This window comes from Maylandia zebra, linkage group LG13 (assembly GCF_041146795.1).
Source record: "Maylandia zebra isolate NMK-2024a linkage group LG13, Mzebra_GT3a, whole genome shotgun sequence".
Lineage (NCBI taxonomy): Eukaryota > Metazoa > Chordata > Actinopteri > Cichliformes > Cichlidae > Maylandia > Maylandia zebra.
In genome coordinates, this window is record NC_135179.1 from 26,275,047 (window position 1) to 26,294,002 (window position 18,956).

Here is an 18,956-nt window from a genome sequence, read left to right on the forward strand (position 1 = left end):
TGTTTCTCTGTTCATCATAATGGATTAAGAGCTAATGTACATTAGAAAGACAGGAAATTTATCACAATCTGGAATTCAAACCACAATGAGTGATTGAATCAGCGAGGACCTGTTTCAAATGTTACACACCGTTTCCTCCAGTGCAAATAAATGACGAGATGAGGACAATGTGGAAATGAATGGGGGGGAAACAAACAAAACTATTTACAAATTAAAAATGCAGATGAAGCATGAGTATGAGGAGTGGATTATAAATAAGAATGAAGGAGATTTATATTCAATATTTACAAATATAGCAATTTTTGGTCAGTGCTTGTGTACATTAGAAGCAGGTCCGAATAAAACAAAGAAAAAGTCAAGACACAGGAGCTTTTTTTTAAATTTTTTTTTAAGCTGAGCCTCTCATTTACGATGAAATGGGAGCTATGTCAGCATTAGCGAAAGGCATGCCTAGATCACAGTCACACACACTTGACTACGGGAAAAAAAAAAAAAAAAAAAAAAAAAGCCAATCACAACTTGCCAAAAAAGAGAGCTTGTGTAGTGTGTCCTGTTTCTAAAATCGAGTAAATGCATGGGAGATTCTACCATAGAGCTTGTTTTCAATCCATGTGGAGGGGAGGGTTCGAGGGAGAGGGGCGTTATTACAGTCCACTAGTGGTGTGTCCTCTTCAGAGAGGGCGTCGTCATACAGCAGGGCATCGGCTGGAGTGGACGCCGCCAGATCCAGGTAATCCTGACAAGAGCAGATGAGGGTGTGATTAGGCTGATTAAGGAGGAGGGGGATTGTAGCATGCAAAGGTCGGACGAGTGACCCGTGCACTGACTGCAAGCTCCAGCAGACATTTCTGCCAAATTGTTCTCTTTACCACATCCAGAGTCTTGCTCATTATCTGGTATTGATAACAGTGAAGAACGAGCCCGCTGCGTTATAGGATGCCTGCATTCCCATCTGCTCAAACGCTCTATATTTAGCCTCACTTCTGCAGCAGGAGCCTGACTGGCATGCTCTGTGATTACACTGCCCAAGGCCACATTTAGGATTGCTCTTCAAACACTAATTATGGTATCTTAGGAGATTTGGGGAGAGTGACAGTTCATACAACATAACACAGCATGTGTCTGTGTGCGTGCTGGACAAAGCACATGCTGTCCTTAAAAAACGATACACTGCTTATTTTAGACTTGCTCCAAATCTGAAAGGAAAACCCCTCAAACTTGTATCTGTCAGATCTTCACTGAAGTGTTGTCAAAATCGCGCCAGTAACACACAGAAAGAGGCTGATTTATAGCTCCCCTGCTTCCTTGCCGGGGAGAGAAATGAATAAAGCACTACAAGGTATTTTAAAGCTTCAACATACCCGACTTTTCACCATCATCTTCTCCAGTTCTTTGCTGATGTCTGCAAACGTCTGCCTCTTGTCCGGTTCTTGCTTCCAGCATCGGAGCATGAGGTTATACCTGGAAAAGAGGAGCACGGTTCAAGTGGGTGAAATACAGTGAGTATCATTTAATCCTCCCAGCTGAGTCATTTCCCCCCGAATGTGGTGCAGGGGAGTTATAACACTCAATGGTAATGAGGAGATGCTAAAGTAGATATGATAAAGTGACAGAATAGAGCTCACATTTCCTCCGTGCAGTTCTCTGGTCTCTCCATCCTGTAGCCAGTCTTGAGGAGGTTAAATAGGCGCTCGGGAGCGATACCTGGGTATGGATTTCCTCCCAGAGTGACAATCTCCCACAGCAGCACACCGAAGGACCAGCTGGAATAAAATACAGAAGGTCCTAAGAATATTTCTATGAACAGATAAGAGTGAGACTTGGGGTTTTTTTGCAAATGGAAAACACCCTTAATTGCGTTCTTGCCCAAAAAAAAAGCATGCTGATTAATTCATGGGCTTTATTGTCTTATTGTTGTCCAAAATGTCAGAATATTTCCTTTAAGACGTAATTATACTCACACGTCACTTTGTGTTGTGTAAATGTGGTCAAACAAAGACTCTATTGCCATCCACTTAACCGGTATACGGCCCTGAAAAATACAGAGAGATGCTGCTGAGTGACTATGTCAGTATACGTACCTGTATCATGACTACTCTTCTCTATTATTTTGTCTACCTTGCTTCTTTTAACATATGAGTCCTCTTCATACACGTCTCTGGACAGGCCAAAGTCAGAGATCTTCATCTTCCGCCCTTCAGCAACAAGGACATTTCGTGCTGCAAGGTCCCTGTGGACAAGCTGTTGGACCAGCACACTCATTTAAAGTGCCTCACATTTTTCTTTAACAGACATTTAAGCTTCTTACAATGAATCTTCCACTGAATTGTTCAAATATTTTACAAAGAAAAACACCAGCTTGGCCTTATACCTTCATTTCTGCCAGGTACTGCATGCCTCTGGAAATCTGCCAGGCAAAGGAGATCAGGTCACCCATGGTGAGAGCCCTGTCGTCTGGGTTCTCCAGGTAGCTTGAGTTTCGGTTGGCATCCCTGCTCATATAGCTCGGGCCAACTTTCCGACTCTCACGAAGGAAATTACGGAGTGACCCATACTTGGCATACTCGACGATGAGATACAATGGACCTATTCAGAGAAGCAGGGCTCTTAGACTCAATGTGCAACACGCATGTTCTGGGATGGGATGGCAAGAAGACGGAGGTCTTACCATCCTGGCTGCAAGCTCCGTACATCTTTATGACGTGCGGGTGGTTGACTTGCTTCAGCAGAGTGAATTCTGACAGCAGGTCACGCAGCTCGCTGTGAGAGGCGTTTTCTGTCACGGAGGAAAAGAGGGGGGATCATAATGATGAAACCACTCACCTCTTCAGACATTCACTCCTCATATATCACAAGTGCTGCTAGGCTTGTCTGGCCTTTGCCTGGGTACTTTTACCTTTAAGCATTTTCACAGCCACAGTGGTGTATCCAGCTTTTCCTTTCAGCCTGAATGCTGTTGCCTTGACAACTTTCCCAAACTCTCCTTCTCCCAGCGTCTTGCCAAGCACAAGGTTTTTACGAGGAAACTCCCACTTTGGATCCTCCTGTTGAGACAAGGCAATGACGGTTTGTACTTCTCAAAAGATTCAATATATGAGACACAGGAGATGAAAGTGCTGGAAGAACCTTACAGGTATTTTAAAGGTTTCGGTCTCAATTGATTCCTGCGAGCCCCGGCGGACATTGTTGGCAGGGAAGCTAATGGGATAGGCTTGAGCTGGCCGACGGAAAGTCATCTCAGCAGATGCTATCGGGGGCTTTGGCGAGTTCTTGTGGTATCGGCGGATGAAGTATGAGGACAGGAGGATGGACACGATGAAGGAGAGGAGAAGAGCTGTGGCAATGACGGTCTTACACATGTCATCACATAGCGTCTCTGGAAGAGAGTATGTTGCACAGTTTTAAAGAAAGAAGCACTCAGTGCTTTGCTGATTCAGAGTTAAAACGGAGTGAGTTAATCAGCAGCAGTTCTGTGTGGTTTAGGGAAACTCACGCTCAATGTCATCCTTCTCACAGAAGCATCTTTCTGTGAAGCAGTAGCAGGTTCCATAGCAGGCCTTAATCCCGTTCCCACTCAAGCCTCGTTCATGGCCTCCAATAACGGGCTCCTCTGCAGAGACAAATCCAGCGTGAGCACAGTCTACATAAAGCAGAATGTCCTTATTCTCGCTGTTATACACTGAATGTGTGTTAAAAGGGAAAGCATACTTGTGCAGTCTTGCGGGCAGATTGAAGGATCTTTACTTTCCACTGCATCACAAACACTATCTGGGCATGTCTGCAGGTCAGGGGAGCATGTTGAATAATTTTCAGTTATTCCTGGAATATGAACACAAGAAAAGAAAGAAACCTCAGCAGGAAACAAGGGGGAAAACAGCCAAGACTGGTAACCAAACTGCAAGTACTTTGCATTCAAAAACCCATTCAAAAGTTGCCTTAACCTGACTGCATGTGTCCTTAACACTGCAACATGCAACGGTTTTAACAGCAGCCTGCACCTCAGTGTTGGCTTGCTTTAGCAACAGTAGGGTGTTAGTCACACTTGTTTTTCAGCCAAATTAGGACCATGTTTTGCCACTTCCTGTAGCAAAATGATCTTACTGAAAAGGATACACATGCAGTATTCGGCCCTTTAGCCCTTTAATTTGTTTCATTACTTACACTGAAGAAAACATGTACTCATCTGGTTCTAGTGAACTTCCCCCAAGGTCTCATAATCATTCAGTAATGTTAAAAAGTTACAAGTTAAGGAGAAAAAAGTTTGTCTTTATGAAATATAAAGTACCTTTCTCAGTGCCCTGCCTCCACTGGCATCTGCCGGTTGTTGCCCCCAGGCCTCGGGTAGACTCACAATCTGTTCGCTGCCTGTTCTCTGCACAGGACAGGACCTGCTGGCTCTTCTGACCAGCTTTGATTGCTACGTACAGCAAAGCCAAAAGAGCACATTACCAAATCTTTAAAGGACACTAGAGATCGGGGTAACATGCTTGAAAATAGTCTGCATGTGTGCTTGCTGTGAAGTAGTACCTACCTGTGCCATCTATTTTGATGTGGATCTGAGTGCTCGCCTCCAGCTGTTCGTTTCCCTCCTGAGCAACAACAAGGTACTGCAAGTCCTGGCACTCGGGTTTGCGCAGTGCCTCAGAGTCATTCACATACAGATGTCCCCACTTCCAGTTTGGGGATTGGGTGATGCTTATGGCTGTGTAGCAGGCCTGTGAGTCAGCAGACATGTTCTTATCTGGCACCTCAAGTCGGTATATGACACTGAAGCCATCGAACTGCTGGCAGTTTTCCACACAGATTTTGCCAACCTGACAGGAGTTGGGACAAGAGATTGAAAACGTGAATGACACTGGAGAATACAAGTGTAAGGATGGAATAATGCACACACCTTTTGTAAACAACTGAATACAACAATTTGAAATGCAAATTACTAGTTCATTCCTACATGATCTGAAGAAAAAAAAATCTGCCGTTAATTCAAATAATTACATTTAAACTGATTGTGGTACATTTTATAAAGCCAGAATAGTTTTGTTTTTGCTACAAAGTATGAAAATGAACAGAAAACATTTGAGATGTTATTTTTTTACTGCCAGCAGGTGGCAGTCTATCTGTAGATTTAACGGTCAATGGAGCTGTTCTTAAACAGCTCCATTGACCATAAATAAAATGTATTCATATTATTATTATTATTATTATTATTATTATTATTATCAGGATTTTAATGTAACTATAATGTCAAAGGATTGCACTGATGGCCACTTACATTGGATTAGTACTGAACAATAATCAATGGATAAAAGCTACTAAACCTCCCAGAAGTTTTACCTTCTGCTGACTGTAAACAGGTTTGGTTTAAGCAAGACACAGGTGAATATCTTTATTTTTTAAAAACATACAGAGAGATCTGTAGTTGTGAGTTACTGTGTACTAAAGCATGTGCAATGTGATGGCTTATAAAGCCAGTGTACAGCAGGGTTAGTCAAATCAAATGCATTTCCCAATGCATCATAACGGAGCAAGTACCTACAATTCCGGTTCTTGAAGTCTCTCTGTCAGAGTTCAGTATAAAGAAACTGATATGAGGCCACTAATGGTTCATATTGCCTATGACTTTTGTCCCTGGTCCCTTTCATAGGCCAACAATGATTCATTTGTTAATTATGTCATGAATACGATCATTAAAAAGATTCAGACTATATCTTTGTCACTGTCCGTGATGCTATCACGATGGAAAGATAATTTTTTTTGTGTGTCCATTAATCCATCCATCTTCTTCTACTACTCCAATTCTTGGGTCGGGCTGGAGCCTATCCCAGCTCTCTTAAAAGTTTATAATAATATATATTTTAATCTAAATCTAGACCAAACACAAAGTTCAAGGTTTGCATGATAAGCAGTCATGCAGTCATGAGTACCTGTGCATAAGGAGAAGCTCTGCGTGAGACTGTGAATATATGTGTGACGTTGGGGAAGTGGATTTGGACGGGTAAGATGGTGACATTGAAGTGCAGCAACACTGTTCCCTCTAGACCGGGATAGGTGGTGTCATTGACCAGGTAGTCGAGTTGCAGGGTGCGATTCTCTGTCACGTGCAGGTTCCTCTTCAGGACCAGCTCTGAAATCAAGAGAAATCATGAAAAGCCTCATCTCCTAATGTAACTAATTCTCGCGCGCGCAGCCTTGGAGTACTTACGGTAGTTGTGCACAGTCTCTCGAATGCCTTTGGCTTTTTTTTCAGTGAAGGAGTTTTTTATGTCAAATGTTTCCTTTATCCATGGGTCAGTGTTGAGCCAAGTCCCCACATACTTATTGTGGTTGTCGCCTAAGATCGGGGTTAGATCTCTGTCAAAGACATACAAGGAGCCAAAAGTTCCACCCTGAAAAAAAGAAAGTCACATTGAGAAATTTCAGGCCTCATGTAAACATGAACTTAACCAACACCGCATCTGTACACAATCACCTTCGTCCGATTATAGCTGATGACTACGTCTGCCGAGTCTGTTCCGTTCACATATGGCGCGTTATCATCCTCATCATTGACAAAAACATTCAGCGTCGTTTCCACCTTGATGATGGTGGTTTCTGACTGGACGTTACAAACCAGCAGGAGTCTGTAGCATTCGCTCTCCTCGCGGTCCAGCTGAGCGTTTACCACCAGCTCTTTGTTGTCGTTTACAGCAAAAGGTCCCGGAGGGTCTGCAGAAAAAAGGAACAAAATTAAACAAAACAATCGAACAAACGAGCCTGCATGTGGACGCAACCACATGAATCAGGTGGCATACTGAATATGACATAAAAGCAGCATCGTAAAACATCTCAATGGAGCTAAACCAGGGTCAAAAGTTTCATTCATTTGAAAAAGTTTGTTGAAACTGAAACTCTAAGTGTTGATATTTAAAACATAAAAAATTACAACTAAAAAAAAAAATGAGCACTTTGGTTGAAAATGGCCTCCGCTCCTTCACGGGATGCTGCCGGCATCAGCCAAAATGTAAAAACACTACTTCTGATTATCCTATGATGGACTATATTGGCGGGTAATACACACATACATACATATACATGCATACATATGTAGTTGTACATATGGTTCTCCTTTCACAAGATAATATGTTTTTGGTCCGATGTGTCTAACCTGATTCCACACTGTAAGAGATGGTGTAGTTTGGGCAGACATTGAGTCTGGTGAGACGCTGTAGCTGCCGCAGGGCTCCTGGGAACCTGTTTTCCATGATGTGTGGGTTGGACGTATCTCTGTGTGGGAAGCAGAGTTCCTTCGTATCTGTCTGAGCACACTGAGGCAATGTGGCATTGACAAAGTCCAAGGTGATCTGCACAGGTTTCCGCATGAGGCAAAAGGGCTTGTTGGTGAACTCAGATCGCACCATGGCATTCAGGAATAACTTTCTCACAGACCACGACCTTTGATCTGATGGGACACAGAGCCAAAACAAAAACAAGAGGCATTTTAATCTCAGACAGTGCTTTTTTTGATGACACAGCTCTTCTTTGCTTTTATGCAATCACATTATCATCCTGAACTCGAAGCCAGAGCATTATTGGTATGCGAAGAGCATAAATGTCCAGAAACTAATTTACTCTTGTGTGTAGCGAATACCTGGCACTGAAATAGGACTGTGCATTACCATCAAAAGCCTTGTATCCAACTCACATAGCTGGGCAAAGTCGCTCTCCTCCAGGGTTTTGTTCAAGAATAGTGTCCCGGTGTTGATGTTCATGTAGAACCAGGAGCTGTAGTGTGGAGGCGTGGCAGTCTTTGTTGGGCACAGGTAGAAGTGTGGCTTCTCAGTTTTATCGTCCCGCATAGCGTGGACCTGGAGGATGGGTGTCCCGGCCTGCTGCCCAACATATACAGTCTCAATGTACTCCTTCTGAGGGAAGTACAGACACGTCGCTCCTGCACCAAGTGGACATGAAATAACCAGATGTTTAAAATTTGGCAACCAAACGAATCACAGGAAAAAAGTGTTATTATTATTGCTTTTAAGGAAAATGTTACCATAACTGAAAAATAAGGCACGATTACATTGCAGGTGCTGATGACAGCATATCAGACATCTCTTTCTGGATGTTTAACTGAGTCAACAATAGCCACTGACAATGCCATCTGGGCACTGAATGGAAATCAACACATACATGGACTACGACAGGTCCAGGGTTTTTTTTTCTTCTAATATATCTTTCATCTCTCCCCCACGTTAGCGGAAATTGAAAGCAGGGCTCAAATGACACTTATGCAGCTCCTTTAATGAATTTCTCATGTGGTCAATAACATGTGGTTTCCGATTCTCCTTGTGTTCACCTTGAAAAGTTTAATTACAAGGAATAACATGATACGGAGGAGACATGTATCACTGCCTGCAAGTCTGTGTGTGTGCGTGTGTGTGTGTTGGGGGGGGTTGACGAGTAATCCATAAAGCAAAATAGCAGGCTGCGTGTGTGTTTTACAGGAAAATGGAGATGCGAGTGTTCCTTCTGTAATTATATCCCTGTTGTGTTCCTCTTTGATGACGGTAGGCGACCATTTAGGGAACGCACTAATGTCATTAGCAGACAGCAAAACTAGATTTTCTATTTCTGTTGGTGCAGTTGAAGCCTCGGCTCTGGTTTCAGACATTGATTTAATTTTGAGGGGCTTAGATGACAGGAGGCCGAGCTGATGGATAAAATGTGGCCGTCCTTCCTCAAGGATGGAGATACGCTCAATGAGGCTGCAGACCTTTTTATTAAAAGTGTTCCGGAGGCAAAACAAACAGCAGGGCTCATGTTTGTTAATCTTGGTGGGGATGGTGGGAGCCGGTTTCATGACTAGGGATGATTTTTCCATCCCCTAAATCTATTACAGCCAAAATGCAGTCATTCACACTCATACTATTGACTGCATTTTATTATATTTCCATTGCATCTTAGCTTATTTTTACTATTTCATACCATGAAAAGGTCTGAAATAGGTAATTGGCTTCATGATGCATAAAAGATTTCTGAGAAATTGTACGAAAGATTTGAGGGAAAAAATAGAAAAAAAGTAAAGAACTGCCCACAGATTATTTTAGGTTGTAATTATACTCAGTTTATACAGTTAAAAGGTATGAAACACATTAAAAGACGCGTAATCTGAGCATCAGGGCTTCAACTGTATACCCAAAACAACCATTAGAGGGGGCTGTTATCACAGTGGCACGGGCTCGAAAAGCAGCTTAATCATTATCATAATATATTACTGTTCTAATGTCTCTACTGCTTGGATAAGATGTTAAACGATTGGACTCATTTCTATTTGACAGGTCAGAAAAGACCCCCACTACTCTCTACAATCCCTCATCGGATGCATACAGACAATTTAATTAATCTACAGAAATCTTACAGACGACGGCCACAAATTGAATACAGCAGATGACAGCAGCTCTGCAAATAAAGCTACATGGTCCAACGTGTTAACCAGCGGGAGCTGAACACATTTATGAAGGCAGGCATTGGCTGCAAGCCACAGTGGCCGGACCCCCTGCAACACAATTCGTTTATATCATTCAAAATTCAATTTCTTTCTAGGACAGAAGCCAACAGAAAGCAAGCAGTTTATATCAAAACTAATTAATTGAATGCATCAAGCAGGCCCATCCGAGCAAATGGCATCTTTGGTCTGTGAAGCCATGATGATGCTTTTCCAAGGCATGACTCATTACCTTCTCTAAATGATGCACAAGAATGGCAGAAATACAGCTGGTGGTGACATTTTCACCTATTATATTCATGTCTAAATAATGACCGAAAAGATTAAAAAGACGTTGCAGAGGCTTCATTTCCATGCTTTGTCTCTGGACCGCTAAAGAACGTTCTTTCCGGATTTTAGTGGGCTGTTTTGGAACAGCCTTGGCCTGTTATTGCTCACAGTGTGTAAACATTAGCATCATAAGCAGATGTTTTACAGCCTTCGATCACCTATAAAACTCATGCTGAGCTTCTGCATACAGTGTCATTCCTTTGAAAGTAATTTTGCAAACAGAGAGTGTTTAAACAGGACAATTCATGTAGCAATCCATGTTTACTGTAGATATCATGTACCGCCGAGTGGATAGTGAAACTGGATTTATCCAACGCTGAAAAACAGGAACACGAAACAGTGGAAAACCCTCTTACGTCTCTATAAACGTGTGCGCTTCCTGGTTGTCGTTTACGATCGCAGTCTCCATGAGTTAATCGTGCCTGGGCGCGCGTGTGTTTGTTTTTGTCTCGTATTATAACTGCAAAAGAACAAAAAGGACAAAAGCTCATCACAAAATGTGAAACCACGCTCCCCGTCAGCCACAGACCACAGCATGTCTGGGACAGGTCTGAGCTGATAGGGTGGGACGCCCTCCATCGTCCCAGACAAAGACAGGAACTCAATTAGCTCAATGCGTGCTTCGCCTGATAGATTTACTAGCTATGAGCTCATGTGCTGGAGTAACCCACTGGCTTACTAATCTACCTCCGATCCTCAATGAAACAAAATGTGGATCTCCCACTCAGACGTCCTCACTGAGCATCCTTGTCAGCAGCGTGGCAGATGAGGAAACGTGACCCTGCCCGGCTGCTGCTGTGTGATAACTTGACATTATAATTGCGTTCTTAGTCTGGACCTCCAACAGTAAGAGCTCAGCTTCGTGCCCCTTTTTCTCCCAAGGTCAATGAGGTCTGCGTCTGCCCCTGGTAACGACCCATTGGACAGGCAGTGTATCTGGCAGCATATCAATCAATAACCACACTAATCAACAGTGATGCTGATTGTTTTCCACTGATGACACAGACAGAGAGAAAAGCTGCACAAGTGCAATCACGTCCGCCGAACATAATATTGGAGTTGCTTAGGCATCTTGTGCGTGGACGCTGAAACATTACTTCTACTGTGCACGTGTAATTTCACAGCCTGCTCCACAATTTAGCCCATCAATATCCACATTTTCAAGGAATCCATCATCTTTTACAAAGAAGCTGTAGCCAGGCACATTAAGGAGCAGTTCACCCAGTTATATCACGGTGATATAAATAATAATCACTCGGAAACGTATCGTGATTGCTCTGCTTCCAGAGATGTTGCTGCTACTGGAATGGTTTTCTTCAGAGATTCAATTAGCTAAAAAGCTGCACATTCGACTATAATTCCACTTATGAAAGCTAATATTGATCATAATGTTTTGAAATCTTTCCCCCTCCTCTGTTTCCTGTCCTATTATGCTCAAATGCTTCATCGTATCACACTGGTTTCAGAACCTGGATTTATATAGGCATGACTCTGATGCTTTTCGATCTTTCAAAACAACACGTGTAATAAGGAAAGAAAGTCATTTCCTGTCATAATGACACAGACATCGAAGTTTTCATCCGATTAATAAGATAGCTGATCTGAGTTTGGAAAAGGCAGCCGGGCTCCAGGTAGATTACTCAGTTTACCATGATGCATACCGTAACATAATAATCAATTACCACATAATGTAATCCAATTATTCCCCAGAGAATACAAGAGCTGAGGTCCAATGAACCATGTTCATCAGTCATCAAGAAATCTAATAGGACCTCTCCTTAGGGGTTAGCTGCAAGTACAAACTCAGTTTAAGGATTCCTCTGGGGAGGACTGTGGCATCAAAAATTGAACACGTGGTACATCATGGAGCTCCAGACTGAGTTTGATGAAGCAGTCATTAGGTTGCTTTGATAAAATCATCTACCCTCACCACAGCAGTGGTAAAAAGCCATCAGATTTACTGACATGTACACAGAAGGAGGCAAATACTCTAAATGCCCGTGTCAAAACACAGAGAGCTTATTTATATTTGCATAAATAGCTCACAGCCACAGGTTTCATAAAGGGTTTAGCTTAAAGTACCAGATTTGGGAAAGAATTGCTTTACAGCCTGTTTTAACACTACACCAAGCAGTCTAGACTCATGCTACCAGCTCTTTGAGACTGTATTTATCATCTACATTTAGCATTACTCTGTACTCTGAATGCTAACATCAGTAACGCTGCATCATGGTGACAATGCCAGTGTTTGTATTGTAGCATCTTCTAATCAGTGCTAAATACGGTCTGAGATTGATGGAGATGTCATTAGTTGTGCAGTTACTGGACAAATTAAAATCTTGACCTAATTATTGTGCTCAATAAAGCAAACCAAAAAAATAATAATCATGGGATCATTAAGATCATCGGGATTCATTTTCTCAGAGCCATGAATGTCTGTACACATTTCCAAGGCGATCTATCAAGTAGCTGTTAGATTATTTTAGTCGGGTACAAAATGAGCAGGCAAAAACAACAGAGCAACACTGCAGTGAGAGAAAAACTAACAAGGCTGAACACAGTCACGTGTATCACTTACACATACTGTGCATCAGAAGCATCAACAGTCTTGTTGTTTCAAAGAAGCAAACACAGCAAAAATGCATTAATATATATAAGGTGTCCTAACTGTGGGAATCATCAATGCACCAGCGTCATTAAATGGCACTACTAAGATGAGTCGCCACTATTCGCACTGCTAGACTATGACTGCTTGTTACGACTGTCCTAACATGAGAGAATCTGGTGGAAACAATGGGAAAAGTCGCTGCTTTATGCCGGGGAGTGGAGATCACTGAACTACCAGCACAAAGGGAAGTGGAGCTTTCAGAGTTTCTGGCATTGGCAGGTGGTTGCAGAGGACGGAAAAAAGATTTCCAGCATGTTTATCCATTTTAGTAAAAAGAAGGACCAAAAAAATGGATGCCAAAGTGGGGCTGGAAGAGGATGGGGGAAAACAGCAACATAAGTTTGAATCAGCAGCATTTATGGAAAATGTTAATTTAAGGACATTTTCCACTATTATGATTTGCTCTCTTTAGAGAGATTGCAGTAAATGTGCAAATTTGATTCTGGCACCAGTATGGCAGTAGAGTCACTCCCATTTTTGCAGTGTCACACACACCATGTGGACTCAGATAAGCAGGGCCTGTGCTTTGTTTTACTTATTGTTGTAATGACGGGTCAAACACGATGTGCACTGCTGCACGACTGGAAAACAACTTGTCAAGACCCATGTGAAACCAGAGGACTAAATGCCCCGAGGGTAAAATCTCAATCAATGTCTCCTTGTCCTTTCACCACAGCAAATTAGATTCTACCCATGCATGAGAGCGAAGTGTGACCCTGAACTGACTAGAGGATCAGACACAGGGGTTTGACAGGTAGGAGCGGCATCCGTGCGACGGCAGAAATGGCAGCCTAGGATTAGAGGTCGGGACTCTCAGGAGTCTCAAGGCAGTAGCAGTGATTTGGATGAAAGTTATTTCAAAACCGTGGGTCCACTTTGGCTGGGAAGCTCGAAGGATGAGAGTCTTGTGACTGATAAAGTGGGAAAATCGGGAGAAGACAAAGCAGCCTAAAGTGCTGCAGCTGTTCCAACAGGTATCAGAGTGTCTGTGGCTGACAGCATGTTTACTGTCGCTCATGAGCTTAAAAAAAGAGGGAACACGCCAGCTAGCTCTGGTTTTGAATCAAAATAATATAGTCTGTTGTTTGCCACATTTTGAAAAAAAAAAAAGAAACTTTTTGCTATAGCAAGTTTTAAGAATCACAATATGTTTTTTCTAAGATGCAAAAAAGAAAAGCACTCCTGTTGACGTAGCTCGGTAAAAAAGATCTGATCTACTTGCATAATGATGTTTCCCACTCACACTCAAATAAACACAGTGACAACAAGCGTGGAAAATTGACAATATTTATCATGCATCCATGAGGAACACAAGACAGAAGCTTTACTTAATTATATCGTGCTGTAAGGGGCTAAATCCAATAGCACCATGTATCAAATGAGATCTGTTGGTCTGGTACTTCTCCAGAGGAAAAGATGCTGATGAAAATGATCGCTTTGAGTTAAAGGGAAGGAGGAGCACTATACCTCTATGTTATGGTTTCACCGGTCAGAGGGCGAGGAAGGGTCAGAGATACCGTAACAAGGTCACGGTGGAAGCAAAACAGATCAATGCTTTTACATGAAAACATCTGTGGCACTTTTTTGTGTAAGAGATTACACAAATGTGTGTGTTAAAAAGGGGGAGTGGATTTTGGCTTTGACCAGGTTCCGTCACAAAATGTATTTTCAACTCAAAACGCTTTGTTTATAAAGCTGCCAGCTGATGCTGAAGGCCTAATCTAATTAATAAAGGGTTGTTTCAGTGAGCTCTCCAGATTTCCTCAAAATGTAAATAAAAACAAAGTAACGACGAGCCAGATATTCCTTTCTTTGGTCTTTTTTGTTCACACAGAAGTGCATGTGACTGCACGATCTCTAACGACGTAAGCACAGAGACAGAAGAGCAGCTGCAACCTTAGTGGCAGCTAATGGGAATCCTCATAAAGAACAATGAATAGAGGCGTCCCAGCTCCCAGTTCACTTCAGCTTGTGTCTTGAACTACTTTACTTTGGTCTTAAGTGCAGGGCAATGTCTCAGGAACATTTAAAAATGCTGATTGCTACAAAAGTGAGCACTGATTGCCAATTTCCTTTGTTTGATGATCTCAGCGAGAAACACTAAACTAATCAGTAAACTGGAACCTGGAGCAGGAGTTATATAAACCCCACCGGGAAATTCCTTTGTAATAGCCATTCATGACTGTGCCATTTGTACAATTACATTGAAGATCAGAAAAACTAAAGTTAAACTAAATTGACAAATGCATATGTATATTTATGTGGAACTTCATGAGTGGACGAGATCACAGGAAGGAAAGACCTCCTATGGCATCCAGTGGCGCATTTAGTTAGTCTTAGTCTGGCAAGTGGAACAGTGTGCAGGGTGGGATATATTGTCCGTATTGAAGATACATTTTTGGCAATATCTTCCTCTCTGCAATGAGGGAGACTTCTGAGTTTGAACTCCAAAAAATATCTAAATCATGGTCTCACATACAGTAAAGGAAAAGGGCCTTGGCAGGACAGAGAGTTTCATTTTATCCTAGTTATTTGCCCTCCTCATTTCCACCATCCCTCATATAATATACAAGAATGATAGGAGTCCTCGATCTTTTCGAGGCCACTGCTAACTCCTTTCTCAATGCTAAGCTGGAGCTGGATAAGTTCACACCAGACCACAAAACCGTCTACCACCTTCTGGTAAAACTGCAGAGAGCTTACCAAAGTAGTACCACTGAAATTTAAAGCAAAAATATTCTTTAGATTCAATCAGTGACTAAAACAGCAATAAAAATCCACATTAGACGTAATGTGATGCAAAAAGTGCATCACAACATGACTCATTTACTTGGAAAATGACTCATATGTAAAAACCATTTAGTGATTTAAGATGTTTTAAAGGAGTCACAACAGGCAGAACATCCTCACAAAGTGGGGTAAAATAAAAACAATCATCGATCCGGTAAAATCAGACTATGTCACTTTGTGGCAAGCCCGGCAGCAGCCCAAGCGGCCCGTCCGCTTGCATAACAGGCGATATTTTCCTGAAGAAAACAAACAGCCAGTGTTTGCCCAGAGATAGGAGCAGCTGCTGCACACCTGCCCATGGCTCGCCTCTTCTCCTCCCTGAACAAGTGTAGGTCTTTTGTTGCAACAAACAGGCAGGTGATGGGCGCCACATTCACGTAGGGTGCAGCTTTCAGCACCCATTTAATTACCAACACGTCCTTGACACATGAAGTGCAACGAGACCAGCCCTTTTCTTCTATAAATATCAGGAGAAACGCCTGCTTTGGTGACTGTGCAAGCAGAGCCCAGCAGGAAAAGCCATGTGGATGCATGTAAGGTCTGTAAGAACAGCATGCGTGTGACTGACTGTGTGTGGACTATGGACTGATTAAACAGCGCGTGTAACAGTGAAAAAATAATCAGAGGACACTGCATAAAAGTGTTCTACCTTAACAGTTGCATTAATCTTTTTAACTACTCTGCAGAAAACTGCTCCCCTGGGTGATTAAGTAGGCCTGTAGTTTATTGCAGGAAAAAACCAGCAGTGCTCCATACACATAGAAATGAACATCTTTTTATACATCCCAGATCCACTCAAAGACTTTGATCATAATGCTTGTTTGCCTCCCTTTATAAAAGCACTGATAACCTCTGAAGTCCAAAAAACACCCTGTATTTGTTCGAGCATTACATCTGACATACTGGCGGCACAGTCCTGAACTATGAGGGACACTTTAAATATAGACTTCATGAGAGGGCAGTGTTAGTGCAGTTGGGCTGTGGGATTGTGGACGGGATTATAATATTATGATATATGGCTGCATTCATTCTACTCTACGTTTCATTGTTGTCATGCCACGCATAGCCAGCGCACAATGCAAGGATCACTTTTCTGCTGTGTGGCACAGTGCTGGCGTTGTGTTCGTGCCCTTTCAGATACTTCGTCGGGGGAAAAAGGCCTTAAAAATCACTCAGCTTCCAAAATGCTGCAATTTAGCTTTTCACTTGAGCAGCCCTGTGTATTTGTCAGTTGCAATCTAGACTTCATGTTCAGTGGCTCGCTCTGTGGCAGCACCTATTTCTCTTCACCTTGGCCAGCTTTGCAGATACTAAATATAAATTTTAAATAAACATATTTTAATTCCTTCTGCGCTAAACGGTCTCTCTGGCAGAAAGGTCAGTAAGAGACGGAGATAAAAACTCAAAGACTAAAGCTAATGCTGTCTGAATAATTTATAATACTAAGGATGAACGCGTTTAAAATAAGAAGCGAACATTAAATCGTCTCCTCTGTATTAATAGTTAAGACCAGAGCATTTATTTTGTTTTCAAAAACGTTCGGACACACTAGTGCAACATTTAGCATTAGTTTGCAACTTCATCGTGCGCTCCTTCACCCTTTTCCAGTGACAGGAGAACTGATGATGAACCTTACCTTCCAGCAGCAGCAGCAGAAACAGCGCGACGATGTTTCCCCGAGAGAAACCACAACTTGACCCCATATTCGCGAACCATAGGTGAAAGTTTCTGAATGAAAAGACGATCCAAAAAAGTTCCTCTGGGCGAAAATTAAATAATAATAATAATGATAACAAGAGCAATAATCAAACCGATAAAATATACAAAGATGGGGGGTATAAACCAGTGCGCGCTCTGCATCCAGATGAAGTCCTCAGTGTCCCATAGACGGGCTGCTGTGTTGAGGCTACAGAGGCTGCTGCTGGGCTGACTGGCTGGTCTGGTGGGGGGAGGTGGGGGGGAGGAGGTTCACTGCTTCACTACTCACTGCCCCGCTGCTTCCGCAGAAGCAGGGCGGCATAGCATCTACAGGAAATTTAAGAGCATAATTTAACAGCAGGTCAGTCATCTCATTAAGGATCTGCGCGGGGGAGGTGGTGGGGCGTAATTATTAACAATTATGACTGGGCGCGTAATGGTTCACTTTAAAGGCACAGGCGCTCTTTAAAGGTGGGCATCAGGTGTGCTCGTTTTAGTAACCGGTTCATTATAACAGCCGTGTGATAATTGTAATTGTGCCTTTTTGTTTAATTTTGCTAAGCTTGAAGTAGCTTCGATGAATTCGTTTGTTTAATTCGGTTGAATAAAAAATAGACTTTGAGCACAATGTTCCAGTTGGTGGCAAGAATTAAGTGAAACTCCTGCCAGTGAAGTGACAGGGCTAAGTTGTTGTTGTTGGGTTTTTTTGCCTAGACATTTTATTGCATCCAAGTACTCCATGTGGATAATTAACACTCCCCAGCTGAGTAGAAGTCCTCTGCAGTCTTTGGATCAAAGTCCCAGAATGAAATCAGGGGGTTAAATGATGTGGGACCGTTCCTCTCTCAGGTCTGAGTGTGTGTGCGTGTATGTCAGAAGCTGAGGGTGTGTTAAAGAGCGGGATCTCTGTGTGACTGAACAGTGAGGAGATAGCGTGGAGTGATGCATTGCTGCAGCCTCGGGCCAGGACACCAGTCACTCTCTCAGCAGTGTCTTTCCAATCAATGTCTCTGCATGGAGCAAAAACACAAAGGCTCACTGGGCTACAGAAGATAAAGGGGGCTTTCTCAGACGCTTCACTAACTTTCACCAACTGGGAGAAAATATAATAGCTGCTACTTACAGTGCTTACATTTTCACCTCCCCTCACTGAGCCGTCAGTATCTTAAAGAAGACTTTAAAAACAATATGCCCTTAAATTGGTGATCACAGGAAGGTTAAAGGAGAAAATTAGCTGTGAAGCTGTAAAGAAAGAGATGGCATTTTAACAAAGCTAGATAGGTTGTATGCTTCTGTACGTTTGATACGAAAAGAGTAACCTGTGAAATTGGTTTTATTGTTAATACTTTGTTTTGAAATCAAGCATATAGTTAGGGCTGGATCAGGTGACGCTGAATCCAACCATGCACTGAATGTTTCATTTTCACTCGCTATGTTTTTATACACCTCTGCACATAATCATGAGTTATTATTCATCTCTGGCTCTCTTACATGGCACGTCTTTGTCTTGTCTTCCTCCCCTCATCTCTAACTGGTCACAACAGACGCCTGCACCACCATGAACCTGGTTCTGCTGGAGGTTTCTTCCTGTTAGAGGGAAGTTTTTCCGTCCTACTGTTCCCAAAGCATTGCTTAAAGGGGGTCATATGATTGTTGGGGGTTCTCTGTATTATTGAATAACATGATAAGCAGTTTATTCAAATGTAATGCTACTTGCTGTACCAAGGGGCATTATGTGATATAAGAAGCCAAGAAGTCTGCCTGAGGACAGTGTATTGTATCTGGGATAATGTTTCCATATGACAGACTATAGGTATCCTGAGACGTATGCTCAACGAGAATCAATAAAGAGAAGGAAATACGGTGGTGTGGACATGGCATCTGCAACCACAATGGTTTTCTATGTGCTTTAAGCAAGTTAAAAAAAATGCTCTAGGCTAAAAAAAATAAATAAAAAAAAGGCAGCATAGATTCTTGTTTTGACCCTTT

The 18,956-nt window shown here is 42.4% G+C and overlaps 1 protein-coding gene across 1 annotated transcript in view; it reads right to left on the bottom strand.

The window, feature by feature from the left end:
* ret (ret proto-oncogene receptor tyrosine kinase) overlaps nt 1-17,280 on the bottom strand; it is an 18,540-nt gene extending 1,260 nt beyond the window's left edge. The window contains exons 1-20 of the mRNA XM_004559629.5: nt 17,113-17,280; nt 16,906-16,997; nt 7,682-7,927; nt 7,145-7,438; nt 6,470-6,705; nt 6,203-6,386; nt 5,925-6,124; nt 4,532-4,814; nt 4,286-4,417; nt 3,709-3,819; nt 3,494-3,610; nt 3,132-3,376; nt 2,897-3,044; nt 2,669-2,776; nt 2,372-2,586; nt 2,119-2,241; nt 1,962-2,032; nt 1,626-1,763; nt 1,362-1,461; nt 589-736 (exon numbers count right to left, since the gene is read on the bottom strand). Of these exons, the coding sequence (XP_004559686.2) occupies nt 589-736; nt 1,362-1,461; nt 1,626-1,763; nt 1,962-2,032; nt 2,119-2,241; nt 2,372-2,586; nt 2,669-2,776; nt 2,897-3,044; nt 3,132-3,376; nt 3,494-3,610; nt 3,709-3,819; nt 4,286-4,417; nt 4,532-4,814; nt 5,925-6,124; nt 6,203-6,386; nt 6,470-6,705; nt 7,145-7,438; nt 7,682-7,927; nt 16,906-16,972 (3,166 nt within the window). The 5' untranslated portion in view covers nt 16,973-16,997; nt 17,113-17,280. The remainder of the gene's footprint in view (nt 1-588; nt 737-1,361; nt 1,462-1,625; nt 1,764-1,961; nt 2,033-2,118; nt 2,242-2,371; nt 2,587-2,668; nt 2,777-2,896; nt 3,045-3,131; nt 3,377-3,493; nt 3,611-3,708; nt 3,820-4,285; nt 4,418-4,531; nt 4,815-5,924; nt 6,125-6,202; nt 6,387-6,469; nt 6,706-7,144; nt 7,439-7,681; nt 7,928-16,905; nt 16,998-17,112) is intronic.
* Nucleotides 17,281-18,956: the final 1,676 nt, after the last annotated feature.